The sequence below is a fragment of the Paramisgurnus dabryanus genome, chromosome 17 (assembly GCF_030506205.2).
Source record: "Paramisgurnus dabryanus chromosome 17, PD_genome_1.1, whole genome shotgun sequence".
Taxonomy (NCBI): Eukaryota; Metazoa; Chordata; class Actinopteri; order Cypriniformes; family Cobitidae; genus Paramisgurnus; species Paramisgurnus dabryanus.
This window is the reverse complement of record NC_133353.1, coordinates 12,043,943-12,068,905: the sequence shown is the minus strand read 5'-3', so window position 1 is coordinate 12,068,905 and position 24,963 is coordinate 12,043,943. Positions and strand designations below refer to the sequence as shown.

The following is a 24,963-nucleotide window of genomic DNA, read 5'->3' as shown; positions in this document are numbered from 1 at the left end:
GTCTGTTTTAAAGATCGCTCTGAATGGGAACTCTATGAAAAGTCCGTCACAAAAATGGATTTATCTTGGCTTTTTGCTCAAAATGTGGTGTTTTTGCAGAAACCTACCCATATTCAAAAGCTGATTACAAAAGAACTACTGAAGGTAGGATGAAACGTTTTTTTTTTTTTTTGTTTGAAAGCAGAGGGTCTTCTTTCATTTGGTATATTGTATGTTTATATGTTTGAAGAAGAACATTTTCTTGAAGACATTAAACTTTTGTGAAAATCATAAAAACGCTGGCGCTGGCGGGCAACTTTTTTTTAAAAAACGCTGGTGGTGAAAGAGTTAAAAATATAAAATACCACCAACCAACCCTGGGGTGTGTTTCCGAAAGCAACTCTGGTCACAAGTTCTGTCGTTATCAATAGAGTTCAATGGTAACAACGACTATTGTTAGCTAACGATGCCTTTGGGAAACGCACCCCGGGTGAGCTCGATCCTGCAGACTTCAGTTCCATCCCAGCTCCAACACACCTATCTGTTATTATCAAGTAACTCTGAACACCTTGATTAGCTTCTACACATGTGTTTGATTGTGGTTGCAGCTGAAAAGCTGCAGGATGGTAGCTCACCAGAAGCAGGGTTGGTCCTCCGTACAAAATCCTCTTGTAATCGTATTGATGGCTCATTCGTATTGAAAAGCCTTCATGTAAACACCTTAATCAACATGATTGAAGTCGATCGGATGCAAATTTTGATCGTATTGAAAGGTGTGAGTAGTCCGATCTGTGATCCAATCATCAGGAGAAAAGTATGCATGTAAACTCGGGAATCGTAGTATTTTCTCAATCGGATGCAAAAAACCTTGTGCACATGCGCAGAACAATTGTGCGTACATCTTATATTTACCTCATATTTAATCATCACATGATTCTTTTTCATAATTCTTTCGAAAATTGTGTTTTCATTACCTCTATCTGGAAACTTCTTAAGAACAACTTTCTCCAACTAAGCTTTGACTTTTATCCAAAGATAAAGCGTGAGCTCTGAGAGATGCTGTCTGCAGCGTGGCATTGCCAAGTCCTCTGCTTTTTTCGAGTTTGGATTTGGGTAACTGTTTAATAGGGCTGGGCAAAAAAAATAGATTTTTCGATTAATCTGTTTTTTTACGTGGTCGATTCAAAATCGATTCTCAAAGAGCACGAATCGATTTTTTTACTAGATGTCACCCTCTTTTTTGCCTTGCGCGATGTTACCAAGGAGTGAGAGGCGAGCCTGTCATTCATTCATTCAGTTCTTAAAATGGCGGTTTCAGGTGCTTCAACAACGTTAATGCCACCTTTACATAAAAAGTCAGATGTATGGAAGCATTTTAAATTTCATAAGCAAGACGACAACGATAGTGTTGTGGCTTTTAATTGCTTTTTATTAATTACCCACTTGTAAACTTCTGTTCACTGTTCTATTTATTTAATATACTATTTGTATTAAATCTATATTCATTTAGTTGAATCAAGAATCGAGTATAAAAACCGACCCGAGAACCCGAGCTGAATCGAGAAATGAAATTGAACTGATAGCTTGTGAATCGGAATCGAATTGATAGCTTGGGAATCGAAATCGAATCGATCTGGAACATCTGAATCGATACCCAGCCATACTGTTTAAATTGTTTCCATCGTTTTTTTTTCTGCTTTTGGGCTAGTTTTGAATGTCCATTGAGATGGTTTTGATACATGAATCTGGTAACCCTGGCTGATCACTTGCATAAACGTTCGGTTCGGATTATATAGAATGTACATGTAAACGAACATTGTAATCAGATTGCAATGTTTAGGTTGAAAGTAAACTGTACTGTCATAACCTGCAAAAAATAAAGATTAAATTCAGTCAGGTTGACAAATTTTTGTGCATGTAAACATTGTGAAGCCACTGTAAAGAACCTTTATTTATATTTACTATATGTAATCACACTTATTTATTTAGCAGAAGCTTTTATCTAAAGCGATTTATGAGAGAGCATTTAACATTTTATCTGAACAATAAACATCTGTAATAAATGATGTTTTTTTATTATTTATTTAATAAATGCTTCCAGTACCTTTAAGTTCCACAAGAAATGTTTATATATTGAGGGGCAGTTTCCCGGACAGGGATTAGACTAGTTTTTTGTTTTTCTAAAAAAAATTTAAGAGCTGTCCAAACTAAAAACAACTTGCACTTATATATATTAAAATACATCAGTGCCCTTTGTTTTGCCTCAAAATGCACACAGGTAATGTTTTTAGTAAGGCATGTTCCCTTTCAGTCGGTCACTACGACGTCACGTCGTGACCGACGAATTGGGAACCGCTTCGCGGGTGACCTATCTACTTCGAGAACTATAAGAAACGCCAATGAACTTGGCATGCAGGTATTTGCATAATGCCGGCGCCGCCCCGCCAGGTGCGTATATAAGGCGCAGGTGCACAATACCAAATTAGCTTTATTGCTTCGAAGCCGGCAGACATCTGCTCACGAGAAGCTATTCTGAAAAAACTGATCTTCGTAGATCCTGTTCTGTGGGAAGAAAAAAGATCTCAGCTTGCCAAAGTTGGTTGGGCGAAGACACCTCAGCGGAGGCTCGCAGTGTTTTTTCTCCACCCTTTCTCTCTCTCTCTCTGTCTTTAATTAGGACTTGAGTTCGAGTGAGTGCGTTGCCTCTCCCTGTGTGTTTCACCAGCTCGCACAAAAGAGTGATTTCCCTAAAAGAGCAGCACGTTTGAGCTTTGTGTCTTTTTAAAGACAGCCACTCATTCGTGTCACAGTCGGGGTCGTCTTTTTAAAGATGGATTTCCGTCCGTGTTCGGTTTCTGGATGCGGTGTGTTCATCGCCCCCCGGGATGGTCACCAGCGTTGTCTATCGTGTCTGGGGCTCCAGCACGCAGAGGCAGCGTTGCGTGATAGTTCATGCTCCATCTGTGAGGGCATGACTATGGCGGATTTGCGGAGACGGGTGTCGTTTCTCCGGGAACGGTGCCCGCCTTCCAAGTCTGGTGCTGCTAAGAGCGCAGCTACCAAACTTGCGAAGGATGACCTCCGTATAACGGTGCTGGGTCGGTCTGCTGGTTCGTCCAGCAGCTCCCAGCGCCCTGATCCGTTGCCAGCGGAGGTCCCGATGGAGACGAGCGGCCCGTGTTCTACGGTGTCCTCACGCTCTGTCGAGCCTCCACCCGACGCGATGTCCACCGTAACATTGGAAGGGGGGTTGTCAGCCTCGGACGTCGATCCGGATCCGCTCCCGCCTTCGGGCCAGGTTGCGGCTTCTGTGTTCGACCCCGAGATGGCAGCCATGCTCGCTCGGGCGGCGGAGGCGGTCGGCTTGGAGTGGACTAAACCTCCCCCACCTGAACCGTCCCGCCTCGATGATTGGTTCTTCGGGGGTGCCAGGGCTTCTCAGTCCTCGCCCCCGGTGCCTTTCTTCCCCGAGGTGCATGAAGAGCTGACGCGGTCGTGGAAAACCCCGTTTTCCGCCCGGAACCGACCGTTTCAGCCTTCACCCCTCACCTCTTTCGAGGGTGGAGATGCCAAGGGGTACACTGGTATCCCGTCAGTGGAGCGGCCGGTCGCGATGCAGTTGTGTCCGGCTGGTGTCGCTTCCTCCTGGCGGGACCAGCCTACTCTCCCCTCACGGGCCTGTAAGCAGTCTTCGGCGCTGTCCGGTGCTGCCTACAAGGCTTGTGGGGAGGCAGCCTCTGCCCTGCATGCCATGGCATTGCTGCAGGTCCACCAGGCTAAGGCTCTGAGGGACCTGCACGCGGGAGGTCACGACTCGGCGGAGTTCTCTGAACTGCGTGCGGCTATGGATCTGGCACTTCGTGCGACCAAGGTCACCGCACGCGCCGTCGGGCGTGCGATGTCTACCCTGGTAGTCCAGGAACGCCATCTCTGGCCGTGTCTGGCGGACATGAAGGACGCCGATAAAACCCGGCTCCTGAATGCTCCGGTTTCCCAGACCGGCCTGTTCGGCGAGACAGTCGAGGAGTTTGCGCAGCAATTCTCCGCGGCCAAGAAGCAGACTGAGGCCATCGCTCAGATCATGCCACGTCGGAAGCGTCCTGCGCCTGCCCCATCCACGTCGGCGCCTCAGCCTGCTCCTCGCCGAGGGCGTCCTGCGGCGGCCGCCTCCGTTCCTCCCCGGGGCTCTTCTAAGAAGCGAGGAACCGGTCGTCAGCAGCCCGCCCCGCCCGCTCAGCCCGCTTCAAAGGGTGTTAAAAGAAGATCTAAGCGGCCCTGAGACGGGCGACCTAGAGATGGAGGGGATCGCTCTTCGGGAGATGGTGAAGGCACCACTCCCCCCACCGGAGGAGGGCCGGTTGGGGAATCTTTTGTTTCATTTTTCTGTTCCGCCGACTTTTCAGTCGGCACCCACAAATTCACAAAAAGAGCGAATTCCACTTCCATCTCTAGGTCTTCAGATGAGCGCCGGAGACACGAGCGGGCTCATAACCCCCCCTCGTTCTCCGACTCATCAGAGGAGAACGAGAGCGGCGCACAGGCTCATAACCCCACCGCGCTCTCCAACTTCTCAGGCGGTAGGAGACAGCTACGGGCTCATAACCCATCGTCTCCCTCCTCCTTCGCCAGAGGGTGCATCGATTGGCGTGAGGTGTCTTCAGCAGAGCCTCCCTTACTCAACCACCCAGCAACGGACTCAGGTGAGTGTTATCACACACAACACTGCTGTCGGTGCGGCCGTTACGCACACACCGGCGATCACCTCCGTTGCGCCCGCCGCGGGTACACCGATCGTGCCTTTAGTCCCCCTCGCACGGTATCTGGGGGCGTGGAAACAGCTTCCCAGCCCGTCGCGTTGGCTTTTACGCACGATTCGTCTCGGCTATGCGATCCAATTTGCCCGGCGTCCCCCCAAATTCTCTGGCGTTCGTTTCACTACGGTGAGAGCTGCCGATGCGCACGTCCTCCGTGAGGAGATCGCTGTCTTATTGGCGAAAGACGCGATCCAGCCGGTCCCTCCAGCCGAGATGAGGTCGGGGTTTTACAGCCCTTACTTTATTGTACCCAAGAAAAGCGGCGGCTTGCGACCGATCCTGGACCTGCGTTCGCTGAACCGTGCACTTCACAGAATGCCGTTCAAAATGCTGACGCCCAAACGCATATTTCCATGCATTCGTCCAAACGATTGGTTCGCATCTATCGACCTGAAGGACGCGTACTTTCATGTATCGATTCTCCCCCGGCACAGGCCGTTTCTCCGCTTTGCGTTCGAGGGGCGAGCATACCAGTACAAAGTCCTCCCATTCGGGCTCTCTCTGTCGCCCCGTGTATTCACCAAAGTAGTGGAGGGGGCTTTAAAACCCCTGAGAGAGAGAGGTGTGCGCATTCTCGCGTATCTGGACGATTGGCTAATAATAGCTCAAACACGTCAGACGCTGTGCGATCACAGAGATTTAACTTTAAAACACCTCGCTCGTTTGGGTCTTCGGGTCAACTGGGAAAAGAGCAAGCTTTGCCCCGTGCAGAGAATCTCTTTTCTCGGTATGGAACTGGACTCGATCGATTTGACAGCTCGTCTAACAGAAGCGCATGTACAGTCGATTCTGACTTGCCTGAATACATTCAAGAGCAAGAGCGCGGTCCCGCTGAAACAATTTCAGAAGCTTTTGGGGCATATGGCAGCAGCCGCAGCTGTAACTCCGCTCGGACTGCTTCATATGCGACCGCTTCAGCATTGGCTTCACGATCGAGTCCCGAGGAGAGCGTGGCTGCGCGGCATTCACCGTGTTATCATTACACCTGCGTGTCGTCGCACTTTCACTCCGTGGTCAGACCGTGCGTTTCTCCGAGCCGGTGTGCCTCTGAGACAGGTCTCCAGGCATGCAATAGTATGCACAGATGCGTCGGACACGGGGTGGGGGGCCACGTACGATGGGCTTGCGGCTTCGGGGGTCTGGACGGCACCCCAGCTGCATTGGCACATAAATTGCCGAGAAATGTGGGCTGTATATCTTGCGCTCGTCCGTTTCAGCAACGAGTTACAGGGCAAAGATGTATTAGTTCGCACAGACAACACTGCGACCGTGGCGTACATCAATCGTCAAGGCGGTTTACGCTCGCGTCACCTGTCGCATCTCGCCCGTCATCTCCTCACTTGGAGTCAGAAGAATTTGAGGTCTCTTCGTGCCATTTACATCCCGGGCACGCTCAATGTAGAGGCGGATGCGCTCTCTCGGGCTGCGCATCCCGGCGAATGGCGACTCCACCCCATTGCGGTTCAGCAGATTTGGAGACGTTTCGGCAAAGCGCAGATAGATCTGTTTGCTTCCCCAGAGACGACCCATTGTCGCCTGTTCTATTCACTAGCCGACGACTCGCTCGGCGTGGATGCATTGGCACACAGCTGGCCGTGAAACATGCGCAAATACGCGTTCCCTCCGGTGAGCCTCATTGCGCAAACCCTATGCAAAATCCGGGAGGACGAGGAGAGCGTGCTGTTGGTGGCACCGTATTGGACAAGCTGTCACCAAGCAGAGGATGTCCCATTGGATTGTGGATACTATAGCCCTTGCATATCAAAAGCAGAATGTGCCTTGTCCGTTTAATTTACGTGCTCACTCTACACGCAGTGTGGCATCATCTTGGGCACTGGCTCGCGGATCCTCGCTAACAGATATTTGTAGAGCTGTAGGCTGGGCGACACCTAATACGTTCACAAGATTCTATAGTGTTCGTGTCGAACCGGTTTCCACTCGGGTTCTTTCTACTAACTAGTTAAGAATGCCGAGGGTCGGCTCGTGTGTCGGCTTGGAGCCTCTATTTTGGTGCTGTACATTTGCACCAATATGGAAGGCCATCGGGGCAAAAACGTCTCAAAAACTGTTTTTGCCTCTCCTCCACCGCCCTGATAGCTGGTGTTGCGGAGCATCCGCTGTCAACCTATCACTGATGTATTCTCTGTAAACCTGTGTAGGCTAGGCGTCCACATTTGTCCCCTACGTGGGATTCATTTGTGTGTATACTCCGTGGGGTACTAATCCTCCACGTTTTCCTTAGCAGAGCCTGCTCTGCATCTCTCTGCATACTATGTTTTGTTCAGAGACTTTTTATGAGCAACCTATCGGTTGTTTCATATATCTATGTCATCCATTCAACCTTCTTAGGGGATGGCTTCCGCAGTGTTCTAGCTCCGCTCAGTTTAGACGCTTCCCCAGTTCGCTTCTTCACTATCGTGGGTTAAGGAACAGGTAGTGACCGGCCTTCTGCATTTCGCCTTAGGTTCCGCCCCTTACGTGGAGGGCGGAGGGCTTTTACAGACACTGGAAGGGTTCAGCTGCAGTGGCGTTTTGGTAGGGATTCCCAATTCGTCGGTCACGACGTGACGTCGTAGTGACCGACTGAAAGGGAACGTCTCGGTTACGTATGTAACCCTCGTTCCCTGAAGGAAGGGAACGGAGACGTCACGTCCCGTCGCCACAGTTTGCTGTTCCATTGCTGTTTTCAGGCCGGGCACTGTTGCTCGGCTTCTCAGCAATAATATAGCTAATTTGGTATTGTGCACCTGCGCTTTATATACGCACCTGGCGGGGCGGCGCCGGCATTATGCAAATACCTGCATGCCAAGTTCATTGGCGTTTCTTATAGTTCTCGAAGTAGATAGGTCACCCGCGAAGCGGTTCCCAATTCGTCGGTCACGACGTGACGTCTCCGTTCCCTTCCTTCAGGGAACGAGGGTTACATACGTAACCGAGACGTTTGTTAAAACTAGTTATATTTCCTAATTAAACTAAGGGCTAGTCCTGGATTAAGCTAATCCCTGTCCGGGAAACTGCCCCTAAATGTTTAAGTTTAAACAACTTGAATTAATAAGTGACATTTTTTTTTACCTTTTTTTTTATTTATACCAAATCCTCACTAGTCACCAGTCCACAAAAGTTGAAATGACTTGTTGATTCCAGTTGTTCAAGTAAATTCAAGCTCAAAATTGGAAGTGCAACAAGGAATTTTTACAGTGTATTTGCGGTTAACTTAAGTGTTTGTTTTTAACTGGTTCTTCATTTTTTCAATATTTTTTCTCATTTTATCACATTGATCTTTTTGTCCATTGTAGGAGATCGCAGAGACTGAATGCTTACCCAGCACCTCTCAAACAGGTCTGAAGCGAGTGGACTTCATGTCTGGTGTGTTGATGTTTGATGACCTGGGAGAGGAGGGTGCACAGACACGAGGCTCAGGCAGTGACGGAAGCCCACGTAGTAGTGAGGGAAGCCCAGAGGGTGCAGCATCCACCCTGCTTGCCCCCGCCCCCGCCCACCGAGACCACGATCAGGAAGAAGGCTCACGCACCTTGGTGCTGGTCTCCGCTGGTAATGGCCAGGTTTCACCTGGAGACGGGCAGGGTACCCTGAACGCATTGACGCCGCAGGGAGAGCGACCTGTGCCCGATGAATCTGAACCCGGAACCTTGTCCTCCGTCCTCAGGTCGGAGCCCAGGCCTATCGTTATGACAACTGCAGCTGTGATCACCAGTGGCTCTTGCTCGCCTCCGTTCACCAAAGTGGAACGTACTTTCATCCAGATTGCGGAGACGTCACATCTTAATGTCATGAGAGCCAGACGCCGTTCACCTGGATTGGATGAGGCAATATGTGCGGAGCGTGACGAGTCAGGTGGGGAGAGAAAACAAAAGGAAGAACAAAAAGAAGTGAAACAAGAGAGAAAAAGAGATGGAATAACAGTGGAAAGGGAATATAAAAACAGGGAAGAAGAAAAGAAAGATGATGAGAAGATAAAGGAAGAAAGTAAAGCTGAGAATAATAGCAAATCTGAAGAACTTGAGAAGGAAATAGCATGTGGTGGTGACGAAGCAAAGACTTCGTTTTTAGCTGGATCCCTTGACCAACCAGAGACTACAGCTATTGGCCCTGCAGAGACGCACTCTACAGAAACCAAAATGGATGTCAGACCAGTAGTAGAGCAACAAACTCAACAAGAGCAAGAAAAGTGTCCCTCTCCGACCCCTGAACAACAGAAAGATGCAGATGTGGAAGATGTGAACGGTGTGTCTCCACAGGGAGCAGAACTACACAATAAAAAGCCTGAGTCGACACAAAAACGAAGCCGCATTCCTGTACTTATGTCGGAGGATGAAACCGGCTCGGACAAGTCATCTCAGGCAAGTCAAGAACAGCTGCAAAGAATTCGCAAAAGCCACCACCAACACCTTGCACGTCTCGTTCTGGAGCGTAAACAGACACATCTGATTCGATCTCGGTCAGCCTCCTCCCGCTCCCCAACACTGTCGACGACAGCATCTGAGGATGAAGCCAACCAATCAGATGACTCCGCTAGACGGGAGACAGGAGCTGAAGGACGCAACAGAAGCAAGATCCCTCGGCCAGCCACACCCATAAGGCGGTCTTCCGACCAATCGGGAAGCACGAAACTCCCACAGACGCAGAGATCTGTGTCTTTTATTCAGTACAGGTGGGTAAAGCAGCAGTGCACACACACAAGTCTTAAACTAACAAAACAAAGTAAAATAATCTAAATGATAAAAAATATTTGCATGAAACAAATTTTTTCTTCTCTCTCCAACAGAACCAACAGTTCTCTCAATCCCAGGATTCAAAAGTCTGCAAGTCTCCACACAAATATCCATCAGCAGCCGCAACAGCATCAGAAACCTCAGCTCCGACCCTCTAAAACACTTCCACCTCGTCCTCCAACTTCGTCCCCATCCCACTCACCAGGAAGTCGCACCGCCACACGCGCTGTTTTTCGTACCTCGGCTCCCAATGCCCCCCGAAGCATTAGCACCTCCCCCCGGAGTTACGCCACCTCTCGCACCGATAGCCCCTCCCCGCAGCGCATCCGCCGACAGCCCACATCCAATGAAACGCAAAGGCACCCCCAGCAGCCCAAACCTCCTTGCCCATCACAGTCCAAACCCAAACCTCAGGACTCCACCTCCAAAAAGAGCAAACTCTACTCATCAACCCCATCCCAAAAAGGGAAGAAAGAACCAATGGAATCCAAGACTAAACCAAGATAATTAGAGTGCAATGAATGAGGACTTTTATGATCATCCAGTCTGAATTCTCTAGATTGCTTCTCATCTGCTAGGCCATAAAATTCAGTGTTGGACAGAAGATGAACCACAACAGACTCAACCAAAAGATATTATTCAGCCAAGAGACTGCAACAGCTACTTAAATACCTCTATTGAGGAGAACCTCTGACATTTACACACATACACATTGAGTGTAGAAAACTGTGTGTGTGTGTGTGTGTGGTTATCATGAAGAAGTGTGTTGGACAGTTCAACACACCTCATATGCCTTAAACCTTCAATGGAAATAATTGCTGCCATCACTTCAAGGCTTCCACAGGCTGTATCCTCCTGTTAAACACCATTGTCACGTCCAATCACACAATCAATCCTATTATATGCTTTACATTTTTTTTTTCAGTTGCAGCTTTGAGGCACTTCCTGTTCAGCTTCCTCTTGTTACACTACTGCAGGTAAATAGACAGACAATTAATTGATTTTATTCAAAAATTATTTCAAAAATGTCTCAATCTATAAAAAGCTTTACTTAACCTGCAATTTTAAGTTTCTATCAGAAATGGCGATAGAAAGGGCAAAAGTTACAGATTGCAGCTTTAAGTAAATGGTTGTGGCTAGAAGGGATACAGCTTTTGCCCAAATCTCATGAAATCACGCTGGATGAGCAATTGAGCATTGTTTTCATCCTAATCCTACCCCTAAAAAACATGCAACATGCAACTGCCTCTCTATCGCCATCTCTGATAGAAACGTAAAGTTGCAGGTTACTTTACATATTTATCTTTACTTTGGTTAATGTTAAATCACGTCATTTTCAAAAAAATTTAGTCTCACTTGTATTATTATTATACAATCTGGGTAAGGTAAGGATACAGAGTTTTGAAAGTTGATTTTGTATGTACAGTACTTGTTCAATAACTGTTTTTTGTTTGGTTATAAAAAAGTTACGAATTGCAGCTTTAAGACAAAAGTCCCACATGTACTTAAAGGTCACCTAATATGAGAGATGTTGTTTGAACATAATTGTATCGCCTGTTCTGAGCAAACTGACGCCACTTTGCGCCGGCCCCCCGTCCACAACCATCCAAAGGCCACAGTAGGTCATAATTTATATTTTGAATCATTTATTACCGCATGTTAGGAGGAGTGTGACGAGATTGGTGAAACACTGTCTCGTGATATCAGCATAATGTTGAGTTTGTGGAAAACCTTTTACAGTGCATGCATTATATTATTCAGTCTTTTACTGCGTGTGCTTTTTTTGTTTGGGTTTCGAAAATCTTCCTTTGGGAACTTATATAAAGTCTGAGACGCTTTGTATTTGTCTGTTGATCATTCACATATGAAGTGTCTCAGCAGCTTAAACATGAATGAATGTCTGCATGTTCTTGCTCAAGAATAACAGTGGCTGTATCGTTTCTATTGTAAAGAACTGGAGAAATATTGAAAAATTTAATGGATTTAAATGTTGTTTGGCCAAATGTGAGCGTTTTTCAATCTAAAATGAAAGTACAAATAACAATCGTGAGTCTGCTGGCGCCCTCTGCAGGCATTTGTTATAATAAACAATGCTGTTTTTTATTCCATATACACTCACCTAAAGGATTATTAGGAACACCTGTTCAATTTCTCATTAATGCAATTATCTAATCAACCAATCACATGGCAGTTGCTTCAATGCATTTAGGGGAGTGGTCCTGGTCAAGATGAACTCCAAACTGAATGTCTGAATGGGGAAAAAAGGTGATTTAAGCAATTTTGATCGTGGCATGGTTGTTGGTGCCAGACCGGCTGGTTTGAGTATTTCACAATCTGCTCAGTTACTGGGATTTTCACGCACAACCATTTATGGGGTTTACAAAGAATGGTGTGAAAAGGGAAAAACATCCATTATGCGGTAGTCCTGTGGGCGAAAATGCCTTGTTGATGCTAGAGGTCAGAGGAGAATGGGCCGACTGATTCAAGCTGATAGAAGAGCAGCTTTGACTGAAATAACCACACATTACAACCGAGGTATGCAGCAAAGCATTTGTGAAGCCACAACACCCCATTTCATCATGCCTTGTTACCACTGTGCAGGCTGGTGGTGGTGGTGTAATGGTGTGGGGGATGTTTTCTTGGCACACTTTAGGCGCCTTAGTGCCAAATGGGCATCGTTTAAATGCCACAGCCTACCTGAGGATTGTTTCTGACCATGTCCATACCTTTATGACCACCATGTACCCATCCTCTGATTGCTACTTCCAGCAGGATAATGCACCATGTCACCAAGCTCAAATCATTTCAAATTGGTTTTTTGAACATGACAATGAGCTCACTGTACTAAAATGGCCCCCACAGTTACCAGATCTCAATCCAATAGAGCATCTTTGGGATGTGGTGGAATGGGAGCTTCGTGCCCTGGATGTGCATCCCACAAGTCTCCATCAACTACAAGATGCTATCCTATCAATATGGGCCAACATTTCTAAAGAATGCTTTCAGCAACTTGTTGAATCAATGCCACGTAGAATTAAGGCAGTTCTGAAGGCGAAAAGGGGCTCAAACACAGTATTAGTATGGTGTTCCTTATAATCCTTTATGTGAGTGTATGTTTTTGTTTAATAAAACCATGTGTTTACTTTGTTTTGATACTTTATTTGCACCAATTATTAGTTAGTCCCTCCAGAAAAACGCGATTATGCGATGGCATAATTCAATGATTAATCAGCGGAAGTCTGCATATTTATGCAGGGGCCTCATTTTTGAAATACGTCGCACTTTTGCCGCATAAATTGCAGATTGAAGTAGTAAAAAGTCATTTATATCTTAGCAGAAAGTTGAAAAATTTAGCATTTACTTCACACATGCGCAGCCACGTCCCCTGTTGTCATGGGAATGATAGGAAGTGATGTAATTACACGAAGTGAACATCAATGAAAAGCTGCAAACAGTTCCCCGCAATTTTGTCAAGTTCCCGCAGTTTCATTGCATAAATCCCACATCGCATTTTTTAGGAAAACATGTGGCAAGATCAAGGACTTTTGCCCGCAACAATCACAAAAAAACTCTGAACTAAGACTGATTAGTGCATCATCATTATTATTTGTCATTTTAAAGGTTATTGCTCATATATTTTATCATTGAGTATTTCTGTCTAAAGTGTGTGAAAATCTCATTCTAGTGAACTCAATCTCGTGTCTCATCTCGTGGAGTAAGTGTCTCGTCACACCCCTACCGTACGTTTATTATAAACAATGAAGGTATATTAGGTGACCTTTTATATTCAGTTTCTCTGTGTTTAGGGCAGTCTTTCATATCAACTGAAATCTGTTGAACTTCATATTTATCTCACAAATAACAACACGAATAGTCTTAACATGGTGGTTCTGTGCAGAACATGCAGAAATGTAATGGGATAGGGCACCTAAGACTGGTATAAATAAATACATGTAATCTCTATACAGGTACATAACTTTGCTGCTACAATGTGATGTCAATCATGGATTAATTTTGGCCCCTCCCATGGTCAGCTGAATGTGTCAATCCGTCTGTGACACACTTGTCTGCAAAATCTCTTTGTTAACCAATCCCCGACCAGCACTGCTCTAATGGCATGCACATAGATATTCTCATTCTTTTCTGTTATTGTCTTTTGCAAAACTGTAGATACTATAAGCAGTATATTTGAAAACAAATTTCTATTTTTGTTCCAAAAAACAACAAAGGTTACAAAAAAGAGTAATGAATGAATATAGGACTACTTAATTGCATTTTTTCAATCTGAAAATGCACTGTTCTGATCTGTATGCAACATTTAGAGTTTAAAGAGAGTTTAAGAGAAAGGTCAAAGAGAACAGAGATGTCTTCTCTGAAATAGAGACACACCAAGACGCGTCAGTGATCTGAAAACAGATTGGCGGGAACCAATACTCTGTGTAAAGGCAGCATGTGTGGAATTTGTAAATGTAAGGTAGGAAGTAATGTTACTGCTGCTCTTGTCACAATGAATGTCTACAGCATGTATTTAAATGGTTGTAGGCCATCTGATGGAGTTTAAATTACTAAAAGGTGCTATTCACGAGTGAGTGTTTATACAGGCCTGCTTTAGTCATTGGTGTTTTATTCGTCCTGTGCTTGGATAGAACCCGAACATCCCCGAAGAAACAGAAACACGTGCTGAAAAATGTCATTAGTGCACACTACCCCGTGTTCTTTGTGAGGTCTACATATATATGTGTATGTGTGTGTGCACATATGAACTTAAAGGCTTAGTTTCGGACTACTCCCACTGCAGAACCGCTGCATGCTGTTGTTTGGATGAAATAACAGGACATACGTTCTGCAATATATGTTCCAGAATGTTCCATCTGTCACAAACCCTAAAAACTCTGCTTTAATTACCAACAATTTAATGAAAGAGGGAAGGAGGACGAAGATGGATGTTTGGTCATCTCTCCTTAATGCGTTCCTTTGTGCCCATAAAGACAGAGAATTTGCATGAATGTGAGTTTAATGAATCATGACTGACTAACTTGTGCTAAAGAACAACCGTTCTGAAATATACAATTAAAAGTACAAATTATAAATGTCATTCAATAAACAGACGTTCCATCACTGTTTTGGTTATTGTTTTCTTTTTGCTATGAGACAAATATTACAGCCACATTTGGATTGGATGTTAATATTGTATTCTGTTGAATATTGTATTCTTGTATTCTGCCCGTACCTTTCAGTTTTTAGACACAGTCCCCCAACCTTCTGCTGTCATGGCCCATTTGCTTTAAAGGCGGACTGCACAATGTTTGAAAAACGCTTTGGAAAAGGAAGTCGGGCCGACTACCAAAACACGACCTTGTCGAAATTAAACTGTTTTGGTTTGCTGAAGACGAGAGGAGACGACGAGCATGGATCACAACTGTGTGGAGAGATTTGGCAGCCACGCTGTAAAAAATACTTCCGTAAAAAAACTGTACAATTACGGCAGCTGCACTGTTAAAAATGTCTGTAGAAATTACAGTATAACTGGGTATTACTGGCAACTAGCTGCCGATAACTTACTGTAGATTTTACATTTATGTTTTTTACTTGTTTGTTCAAAGTTAAATGAACATGAAACATTTTCAGTCTTTATCTTCTACAGTAAGTTACTGGCAACCAGTTGCATAATTACAGCTAATTTTTTACAGTGTGGGGTGCCGGAAAAATACAGTAAAATTACAGGCACAATGAATTACAGAAATTTTCTGTGATACAAAAAAAAAAAATCTGTAATTTTACATAGAATTCAAGGACCTGTAGCTAACATTGTAAACATTAATTTAACGTTAGCTCAATGGTTAGATGTGCTATATGAACGAAGGTAATTTACTTATTTATTTTGCTTTTTATCAGAAATAGTCTATATCGGAAGTTGAGTTTAGTCCACTGATGAAACCGCCCATACCTTTGCAGCAGTTGGTTATTTAAGTTACAGACCTACTATAAAATAAATGTGGCCAGATTTGAACCAACTGTTAAAAAAATAAAAGAACCAGTACACTGTGTCATTACAATACCTGATCTTATTGTCCCAACTGTTTAAGAGATAAAGGACAACAGTACTTGGGATGTACATGTTACTGTTTCACTAAATCTGGCTTAACAGTTGAAACACCTGTTTGCTTCAAGCCGTCCTAAACTCTGGACAGAACATTTTATTCCAGTACTGCCACAGACTGTGTGTTTAAGAACAAAGCAAAACCTCCAGTGTTAAATTAACAGTATTAATCATCCACAACCAGAGTGTTAAAAATTTACACTGAAACCGTGGATTTTTTTTGTACGGGGTTAATAGTGCAAAATTAAGGCTAAAAATGATGAAAAACACCTATGATAAGGAAAATTATTACATCATGGTAAACTTGTATCAGCATCAACAAGCAAACAATATAATGTTGGGTTCTTTTGCTGTTATAAACTGTGCTAACCAAGACAGCTAAAGATGTAGCATCTCTGTCTGTCTTTAGATGGGGAGAGGGAGAAAAAAAGGGGTAAGGATATTTGGGGAGGGGCTTAATTTAGTCTTTATTTATGTGCTGTTATGATTGCCTTTCATTACTTATTTCATACCATATCACAGCACTTCAGCATCTGCACACTGGAATCTACAGGTGAGTCATTTCTCTATAATAATAATACAAAGAATCAGAGACAAAATACACCATAGACTAAATAGTTTTGTTTTTTTATTAATGTTCAAAAATATTTCTTAAGCGCTTCTGCGTTGTTGCAAAGTAGTTTTACAGAAAATATTTTTAGAAAAAACAGTAAAGATAAGAAAAAACATGATACAGAAAAAGGTAAAACAATTTACAGAAAACAGAAGAATAAAAAAAATATGGTGTTATTGCAAGTTTTGTAATCAAATTTAAATATAATTATAACTTAAATAGACTATTCATACATTAACATATGTATATATGTATAATTAATACCCCAGAGGAACCGTACATATTGATGATACCAAGTATACATACATATACCTAAATAGTACATATCGGTAACACTTTATGATAAAGTCCTATTCATTAACATTAGTTAATACATTAGCTAACATGAACTACCAATGAATTTTATTATTGTTTGTACATGTTAGTTCATTGTGCATTAAAGGGATCATTCACCCAAAAATGAAAATTATGTCATCATTTACTCACTCTTATGTTGTTACAAACCTGTATAAATTTTTTGTGTTGATGAACACAAATAAAGATATTTTGAGGGATGTTTGTAACCAAACTGATCATGAGCCATCTGAACAAAGAAATGTATACAGGTTTGTAAAAATATGAGAGTGAGAAAATGATGACATAATTTTTATTTCCCTTTAACTAATTTCAACAGATACCACTTTTGATTTTAAACCCCTGTTAGGACTTTAAAAACGTTTTCCACTAATGTTGACATTTTTATGTAGTCCAGCTGAACAAAGTATTGGTTCATGTGAGAACATTTTCACTTAAAAAAAGATAAATAAAGATATTCTGAAAGAGTAAGCAAAAATAATCAAGTCAAAAAAGTAATACACATTGTAGTGCCTGGCATAATTGAGACAATTTAGGTAAATACTTATTCAAAACATAACCAACATTACAGATAAGTTGAGAGAGTTTGTGTGAAGTCCAGCTGGTGTGAGTGTCAGCTGTTCACAGTCTTCAAACGGAGTTCTGTACCTCCTGTGGTCTAATGCCTGCTATGAGGCTAATGTAGGGTGAAGGAATGGACTTGAAAAGTTTTCTTACTGGTACACATTGTTCCCCAAGTTCACTGAAGTGACAATAACAGCACACTAATTTGAGTGCACCCACATGACAAAATACTGTAGTATACTTCATTATTTAATATAGTAAATTGTAGTATACAGTATATTATAGTTATACTATAGTACAATAGTATTCTTTAATAGTTATTATAAGGTTTGTACAGTTTTATAAATACTAATATTTTACCATATTAGCTATTTATTTTAGTAATTTGGAGCACATAAACAGCGAGCATAATGCTCACTGCCCATAGAAAATCATTCAAAAAATGCGCCTGCCATAAACGCATTTGGTGTGATCAGTCCCTTAGACTCCCTAAATGTTGCAGGTAAGGTCAGAGTAGTCAAATCTGTACAATATATAAGATTCATAACCTTGGTGTGTAAATACTCATGAGACATATTCATATCAACAAAGTAAATGGATTGGCTGAATGGTTTTAGTAACAGATTAAATGATTTTCCAGGTCAAAATGAAGTTTGACAGCATTCTGGCAGAGGCAAATGGGTTTGGGCCATACCAGATCGCACTGGTCTTGCTACTGGCCATACCACGCCTCACACTACCATGCCATTTCCTGCTAAACAACTTTATTGCTGCCATCCCTTCTCACCATTGTGACATCAGCCATTTGGATGATCATGGGATTTTTGAGAATCTGACTCAGGAGGAGAGACTGACTGTCAGTATTCCAGCACAGGAAGATGGGAGTCTTGCTTCCTGTCAAATGTTCTCTCATCCTCAGTTTCACCTGCTGTCAAACTCATCTAGTTCTTCTGAGTTTGCTGTAGTTCAGTGTCAGAATGGATGGAAGTATGATAACAGTACATTCAGAAGCACTCTGGCCACACAGGTGGAGTATTATTGCTGCAAATATCATCAATAGTCCCATCTCATTCCTTTAACCACTGTTTTTTCTCTCTCTGACTCGCTCTCTATTTTCTCTTTCAGTTTGATTTAGTTTGTGAAAACAAGGGACTGGCACAAGCATCAGGAACCATATTTTTTGTGGGTGTCATGGTTGGAGCAGTTTTCTTTGGAATAATCAGTGACAAGTAAGTAAAACTTTAAGGGTGGGTTGCACCAACAAGGATTAGGCCTAAAACTGGTTTAAATCAAAGCTTTTTTAATAATTCTGTTGCACCAAACTTTAAACCTGTTTAAAAATAATCCGGTTTTCATTTAAACTGCCATTTTGATTTAGTTTGAATTTAAATTTTACAGTAAACCTAGATTATCTTTAATCCTGTTGCTCCATTACTTTAAACTCTGTTTTAAATCTCAGTGAGGGATTAACTTTAAACTTGCATATGAGGAGGTTTAAATATGTTTTTTTTTTCAATTAAACATCTGGCTAAATGATTAGAAACACATACCGCGAGCGTGGTGGCGCTATTCAAAGATGTGTTTATTATAACGTCTCAACAAAGTGAGTTTGTTCAAAAAGGCGGCTCAAAAAGATTATTAACAAGACCGGTAACAGCTACCGATGCTCGTATGTGCTTCTCCTCTCACGCGCGCTCCAGTCAGATGAAGGACAGTGAATGAATGGACACATGGTGGCGCTTCATGACAAATGCGTCGACACATCATGTTCATTATATCACAATATCTGAGCTTTGCGATATTTCCTGTCACAATATTTCCTGATCTGTTAATCAATACAATTGTTTTAAAAGATTGTCAAATGTTTTTATTTGAATCAGACCTTTAGCCTACCGGTGTATGTAGGTAATACCAAAATTACATTATTACATCGGAAAATTCAACATGGCGGACAAAATAAATCGCAGATAAAAAGGTTTAATCCAGTTTAAAGTTTTAATCTAAGATTTGTTAATCTGTGTTTAAATTTAAGTGGTGCAACACAACTCGAATTAAAATTAAACTGAGATCAACAAATCCTAGATTAGCTCTAAACTCTGCTTAATTTAATCCTTGTTGGTGCAACCCACCCTAAAGGGGATCGCACACCGGCCGCGCCGCTCAGCGCCGTTCTAAAAAAATCGAACACATTGTTTTCTATGAGTATACGCACACCGACGCTGCCAGGTGGCGCCTGTCCGCGCCGCCCAGCTGTGACTTAGGTAGTTGCTCAAATCCCTGTCGCGCCACACAGCGCCACTCACATAGTTTAACATTAAATAACATCATATTTGTCCCAAATCATTAACGATTAACATTGGCTGCTAACGAACATTTGCATTTTGAAGTAGACGCTATCTGACGAAGCTCGCGCTATTTAATGTGCACTTCCGGTTTACAATACCTCCAAGTTGTCCTAGACGCGACGCGGCGCGACGCTGAGCTGCGCGGCTGGTGTGCGATCCCCTTAAGACTTTCATACTAAAGCAGTGTAAAATATATTACAATGTAATGCTGTTTAATTCTGTTTAGTTCAATGCTCTTAGTTCAATGCTCTTACATTTACGAATTTGGCAGATACTTTAATCGGAAGTGACATTTTAGTAGTATGTTTGATTCTGTGCTATTTTTAGGTATGGCCGTAGGAGCATGTTGCTGTTGTCCTACATCTTATCTATAGTGTTCAGTGCTGCCAGCGCCTTCTCCACTACCTATATTATGTTCGCCGTCTTCCGCTTCTTCAGTGGATTTGCACTGACGGGTATCACAAACATATCATTTGTGCTCAGTAAGTCTTTCCCTCTTCTCTGAAACATTAACATTTTGTATTCCCTTCTTCTCTCAAATCAACACCTTTATTGACATTAAAAAAAGGTTTTACATGGCCAATTAAGCATAACATCTACCTTCACATTTAATCTGATCATCCTATGCCGTTAACCAGAATTAAATAGCATATAATGAAAGAGTTAAGTTTTAAAGTTTTCAAAATTCTCAAATTCCACTTACTTTTGAAAAAAAAAGACAAAATAATTATTTCAAACTAACTTGTAATGATTGTAATGCTGATTAAAATACAGATTTTTTGTATTCTGCAGGTATTGAATGGGTTGACACTAAACACCGTACATTTGTAGCAGTGTTTGGCAGTCTGGCCTGGGCTATAGGAAACATGATGCTGGCAGGTTTCGCTTATCTGATTACTGATTGGAGGATGTTGATTATTACCATCACTTCTCCACTTCTTCTCGCAGCTGCCACCTGGTGGTAAGGGAACAGCACTGCATGCCATGTGTCTGCGGAGGGCCAGTTAAAGGCGAGGTGCATGATTTTTGAAAAACACTTTGGAAAAGGGAGTCGGGCCGAGTCCCAAAACACACTCGTAGCGGTAAGGGGCGTGTTTAGTACCCGACATCGTTGCCTGGGTTGCGTATGTGTGGGGCAGGTCTATCAAAAGAAGGTCCAGATTCTATTGGCGTAGGGGCGTGTTTGTTTAGGTGATTTCAAATGTCAACATTGGCTTTTAGAGATCATGCACCCTGACTTTAAGGTCATGTTTTTCCCAGCTGGAAAAAGTTATGTTTTCTAAGTCAACAACAACAAAACACAAATGTGGCATTACTGACGTCCATGAGCACCTCCAAGACCTCTCAAATGCAACATGCTTTGATCTTCATCTTACAGTCCTACCGCCTATTTTTGGCTATGCTTTGTTCTTTATAAAAATATTGTTTCTATGCTGTTTGCATTTATACATCTGGTAAGTCCCTTCATTCAAAGCATTTTACACTGCATTCAAGCTAATCAACATTATGTTGATGTAATATTTTCTGGTTGAGAGAAGCCTTCTATGTGTTAAGAATAATTTTTTGCATTTTTCATAGGTGGATCCCTGAATCGGCCCGGTGGCTCATAGCAAATAATAAGCCAAACACAGCTTACAAGTATCTGGAAAAATGTGCTAAGTTCAATAACAAAGAAGACTTCACATCTAGAGTCAAGCCAGAGGTATTCAGGGATTCTGCCGTCAGCTGTGACATGTTGTCAATTGTGCAGTATTTATACTAAGAGTTATGCTAATTTTAATAATGTGGTTTAAAACACTTTCTGTTTCTTACCGTTTCAGTCTCTGTCAACTGTGGTGACTGTGGATAAACCGGATCGCATTTATACCTACTTAGACCTCATCAAAACCCCAAAGCTGAGGAATCTTACACTGTTTACAGGCATAGTTTGGTAGGTGTGTGTATGTGTGTCTATGTGTGTGTAATAATCCCTACATCCCCACAAAGATATTAATACCAATCATTTTTGACCTTTTGGGGATTTTTTTGTCCCCATTAGGAAAATAACTTATAAAAGATGGTATGTGAATGTAAAAATGCATAAAGTTTTCTGTAAGGGTTACGTTTAGGGGGTGGGTTTACAGTTTTTACAGTATAAAAGTCATTATGTCTTTTGAAACTCCCCTTAAAGGGACACTCCACTTTTTTTGAAAATGTGCTAATTTTCCAGCTCCCCTAGAGTTAAACATTTGATTTTTACAGTTTTTGAATGCATTCAGCTGATCTCCGGATCTGGCGGTACCACTTTTAGCATAGCTTAGCATCAATCATTGAATCCGATTAGACCATTAGCATCGCCCTCAAAAATGACCAAAGAGTTTTGATATTTTTCCTATTTCAAACTTGACTCTTCTGTAGGTACATTGTGTACTAAGACCGACAGAAAATTAAAAGTTGCGATTTTCTAGGCAGATATGGATAGGAACTATACTCTGTAATAATCAAGGACTTTGCTGCCGTAACATGGCTGCAGGAGGAGCAATGATATTACGCAATGCCAGAAAATAGTCCCCTGCCATTAAAAGTTACTAAGGGGAATGCTATAGGGAAAATGATTTTCAGTACATTCTTTCTCTCTTCTTTTAGGTATGGCGTTTCATTTACATACTATGGCATCAGCTTAAACATCACTGGCTTTGGGCTTGGTCCTTTTCTGACACATTTCATTTACGCAGCCATAGAGTTCCCTGCAAAAATCCTCACCTACTTCTTTCTTGACAAAGTCGGCCGCAGGCTCTGTCAAGCTGGGTCATTGATATTAACAGGACTCTGTATACTCATCAACATCATCACACCTGCAGGTTTGTATACAGTACCATTCAAACTATAGTTACAGTAGGCATTTAGTTTATGGAGAAGTCTGATCATTATTTATTTATTTATTTATTTATTTATAAACATATACACATACATACATACATACATACATACATATATACACTGATGTGAATGATGTCACAAAACATCATTATATGTTTAATCATTTCTATCAGTTCTATCCAATTACCATTTTGTAACTAAGTATTTGCTTAAGGGTGTCTTAACTTTTAGCAGCTTGATCTAATATGGTCAGGAAAAAAATTTGACACATATTGATCTCTTCTGTGTCAATATGTCTTCAGAATACTGGGTGTTCCGGACTGTAATTGCTGTGTTGGGTAAAGGACTTTCAGAGGTTTCATTTACTACCGTGTTTCTCTACACTGCAGAGCTGTATCCCACAGTCTTGAGGTTAGATTTTACCACATCATTAAACAACACCATTAGACCAATTTAGAAAGAACTGAGCTCATCTGGTTTTTAAAATGTCTTTTTTTGTCTACAGGCAGAATGGTCTTGGCTATACCAGTTTCTTGGCTAGGCTGGGAGCTTCTGTTGCTCCTCTTATCACGCTATTAGATAACATCCCAGAGATGATTTTCTGCTCATTTGCCATCTTTTCTGGTGTCATCGCTTCGCTTCTTCCTGAAACCACCAACAAAAGATTGCCAGAAACCATAGATGATGTTGAAAGGAAATCCCCCACAACTTTGGAAAAGACTGCATTTGAAAAGACTGAGAAGACTGAAAATTCAGACATAAGTTTAAGAGAGTCAGAGCAATAATAGGGTGAAATCTCTATAGTGTAACTAAATTATCAACTGTTAGTTTTTACTTATTTTGATAGTTTTATATTATTTATTTATCTACAGCTTGAGACTCATCACTGTTACAGCCGTGTCCCTCAAATGTGCAAATGCTGATCGTTACATTTTTTTTTTTCGAAAAACCTGTTCTAAATCTGTATGAGTTTCTTTATTGTGTTGAACAGAAAAGAAGATATTAACACACAGTTGATGGTACCCATTGACTTCCATAGCATTTGTTTTTTCTACTATGGAAGTACTATGGTTACAGTCGACTGACTGTGTGCTTACCATCATTTATCAAAATATCTTCTTTTGTGTCCATCAAGCTTGAAAAAGCAAGACATTTACTAAAATAACTCCAAATGTGCTCATCTAATAGATGTTGAACATATGTATCTCAGATTGCTTCAGGGTGAGTACATCATAGGGTAATTTTGATATTCGGCTGGAGTATCACTTAAAAAGCTGTTAATATACATCTTGTGATAGCTTCAGACATCTACTTCTTTAGATTTCTGGACAAATATCTTTTGTCCCTTAGAATTGCAACTGTACATATAGTTATATATGTCTTCCTCTAGCTCAGTGGTGAAGCATTGCGCTTGCAGCACAAATGGGTTCGATCCCAGTGTAACACACTTTGTTAAAAAAAATGTTTTGTAATGCACTGTAAGTCAGTTTGGATAAAAGTGTTTGCAAAATGCATAATGTAAATAAATAAATACTTTTACTCCATCTGTCCCAGCACCATGGACAGCACCCACACCTGCATTAGTTTCATTGAATTGTATAGACGGTTTTAAGCGTCTGGACAGAATTTACTCTTCGGTCTCTGTTTGTTTTATGATCTGGCTAGTGGCTATACTGAACTCTGGAACAAATACGTTGTCGAAAATATAAAATGTTTTGGTTTCCTAAAGACGAGGGGTGATGGCGATCATGGATCACCACTATATGTGAAGGGAGGTTTGGCAGCCGATCTGTTAACATTGTATACATTATATAGTACACATTTTGGACAGTAACGTTAGCTCAGTGTAGTTTTTGATACGCTTTAGCTGATTTGAACTAAGGTAATCTACTTGTTGTTTATGTTGCTTGTTATCAGTAATAAACTACTCTAAAAAGACTCTTATAATTGATTCTTTGTGGAATTTTACCGGATGTTATGTTTATTCCACAAAAGCCATTTTTTCATGTTGTTAAAGCTCACGTAACACACGCTGTTTCTGCATTTCTGATATTAATCTGGAGTACCTATGGAGTAGTATGACATCCTTTAAATCTCTGAAGAGTCTTTAGTTTAATCAGATTTATAAAAGAAAGATTAGCTTTACTGAATCTTTCCGATAACGTACGAAAAAATGAAGAAGGTGGAGTTATAACACGGGAGGAGCGAGTACGAGTCATGCAACACTATACAACACTGTTTTAACTTATGATTCACTACATTTTCGTATCATTTATATAATATACACGCGCCTATTTCCAACATAAGACAGAAGTCTTACTTACCGCGTGTAACTCGTCATGAAAATCCACCGCATCAAACACACACACGCAAAACTCCGCTGCTAATCCGGATAATAAACTAAATCCATTGTTTCCATAAGGCTGGATGTCTTCTCCTTACATCCAAAAACACACTTCTTGTTGTGCCATTGTTGACTTTTGAAATTAAACAAAGCTGAGTGGCGTGATAAGCTGTTAGCAAGCTCTAGCGTCTCCCGCTGACTGACGGCTGGGCGGGGTTTTCCAGGGGAAGTTTTCCGGCGGAAGCCCATATAAAGAAG

General features: G+C 42.0%; 2 protein-coding genes across 3 annotated transcripts in view; both read left to right on the top strand.

Annotated features, from left to right (window-relative positions):
- ttbk1b (tau tubulin kinase 1b) overlaps positions 1-10,436 on the top strand; it is a 36,945-nt gene extending 26,509 nt beyond the window's left edge. For both annotated transcript variants that reach the window (XM_065297453.2, XM_065297454.1), the window contains 2 exons: positions 8,090-9,465; positions 9,580-10,436. In XM_065297453.2, coding sequence (XP_065153525.1) covers positions 8,090-9,465; positions 9,580-10,033 — 1,830 coding nt within the window. In that variant the 3' untranslated portion in view covers positions 10,034-10,436. The remainder of the gene's footprint in view (positions 1-8,089; positions 9,466-9,579) is intronic.
- Positions 10,437-16,129: 5,693 nt separating this feature from the next.
- Positions 16,130-24,237, top strand: LOC135787689 (solute carrier family 22 member 7-like). Its single transcript, XM_065297597.2, has 10 exons — positions 16,130-16,179; positions 17,798-18,184; positions 18,283-18,386; positions 19,830-19,984; positions 20,295-20,463; positions 21,081-21,204; positions 21,323-21,432; positions 22,128-22,342; positions 22,664-22,772; positions 22,867-24,237. The coding sequence occupies exons 2-10, from the start codon at positions 17,804-17,806 to the stop codon at positions 23,144-23,146; spliced, it is 1,647 nt and encodes a 548-aa protein (XP_065153669.1). The 5' UTR covers positions 16,130-16,179; positions 17,798-17,803; the 3' UTR covers positions 23,147-24,237.
- Positions 24,238-24,963: the final 726 nt, after the last annotated feature.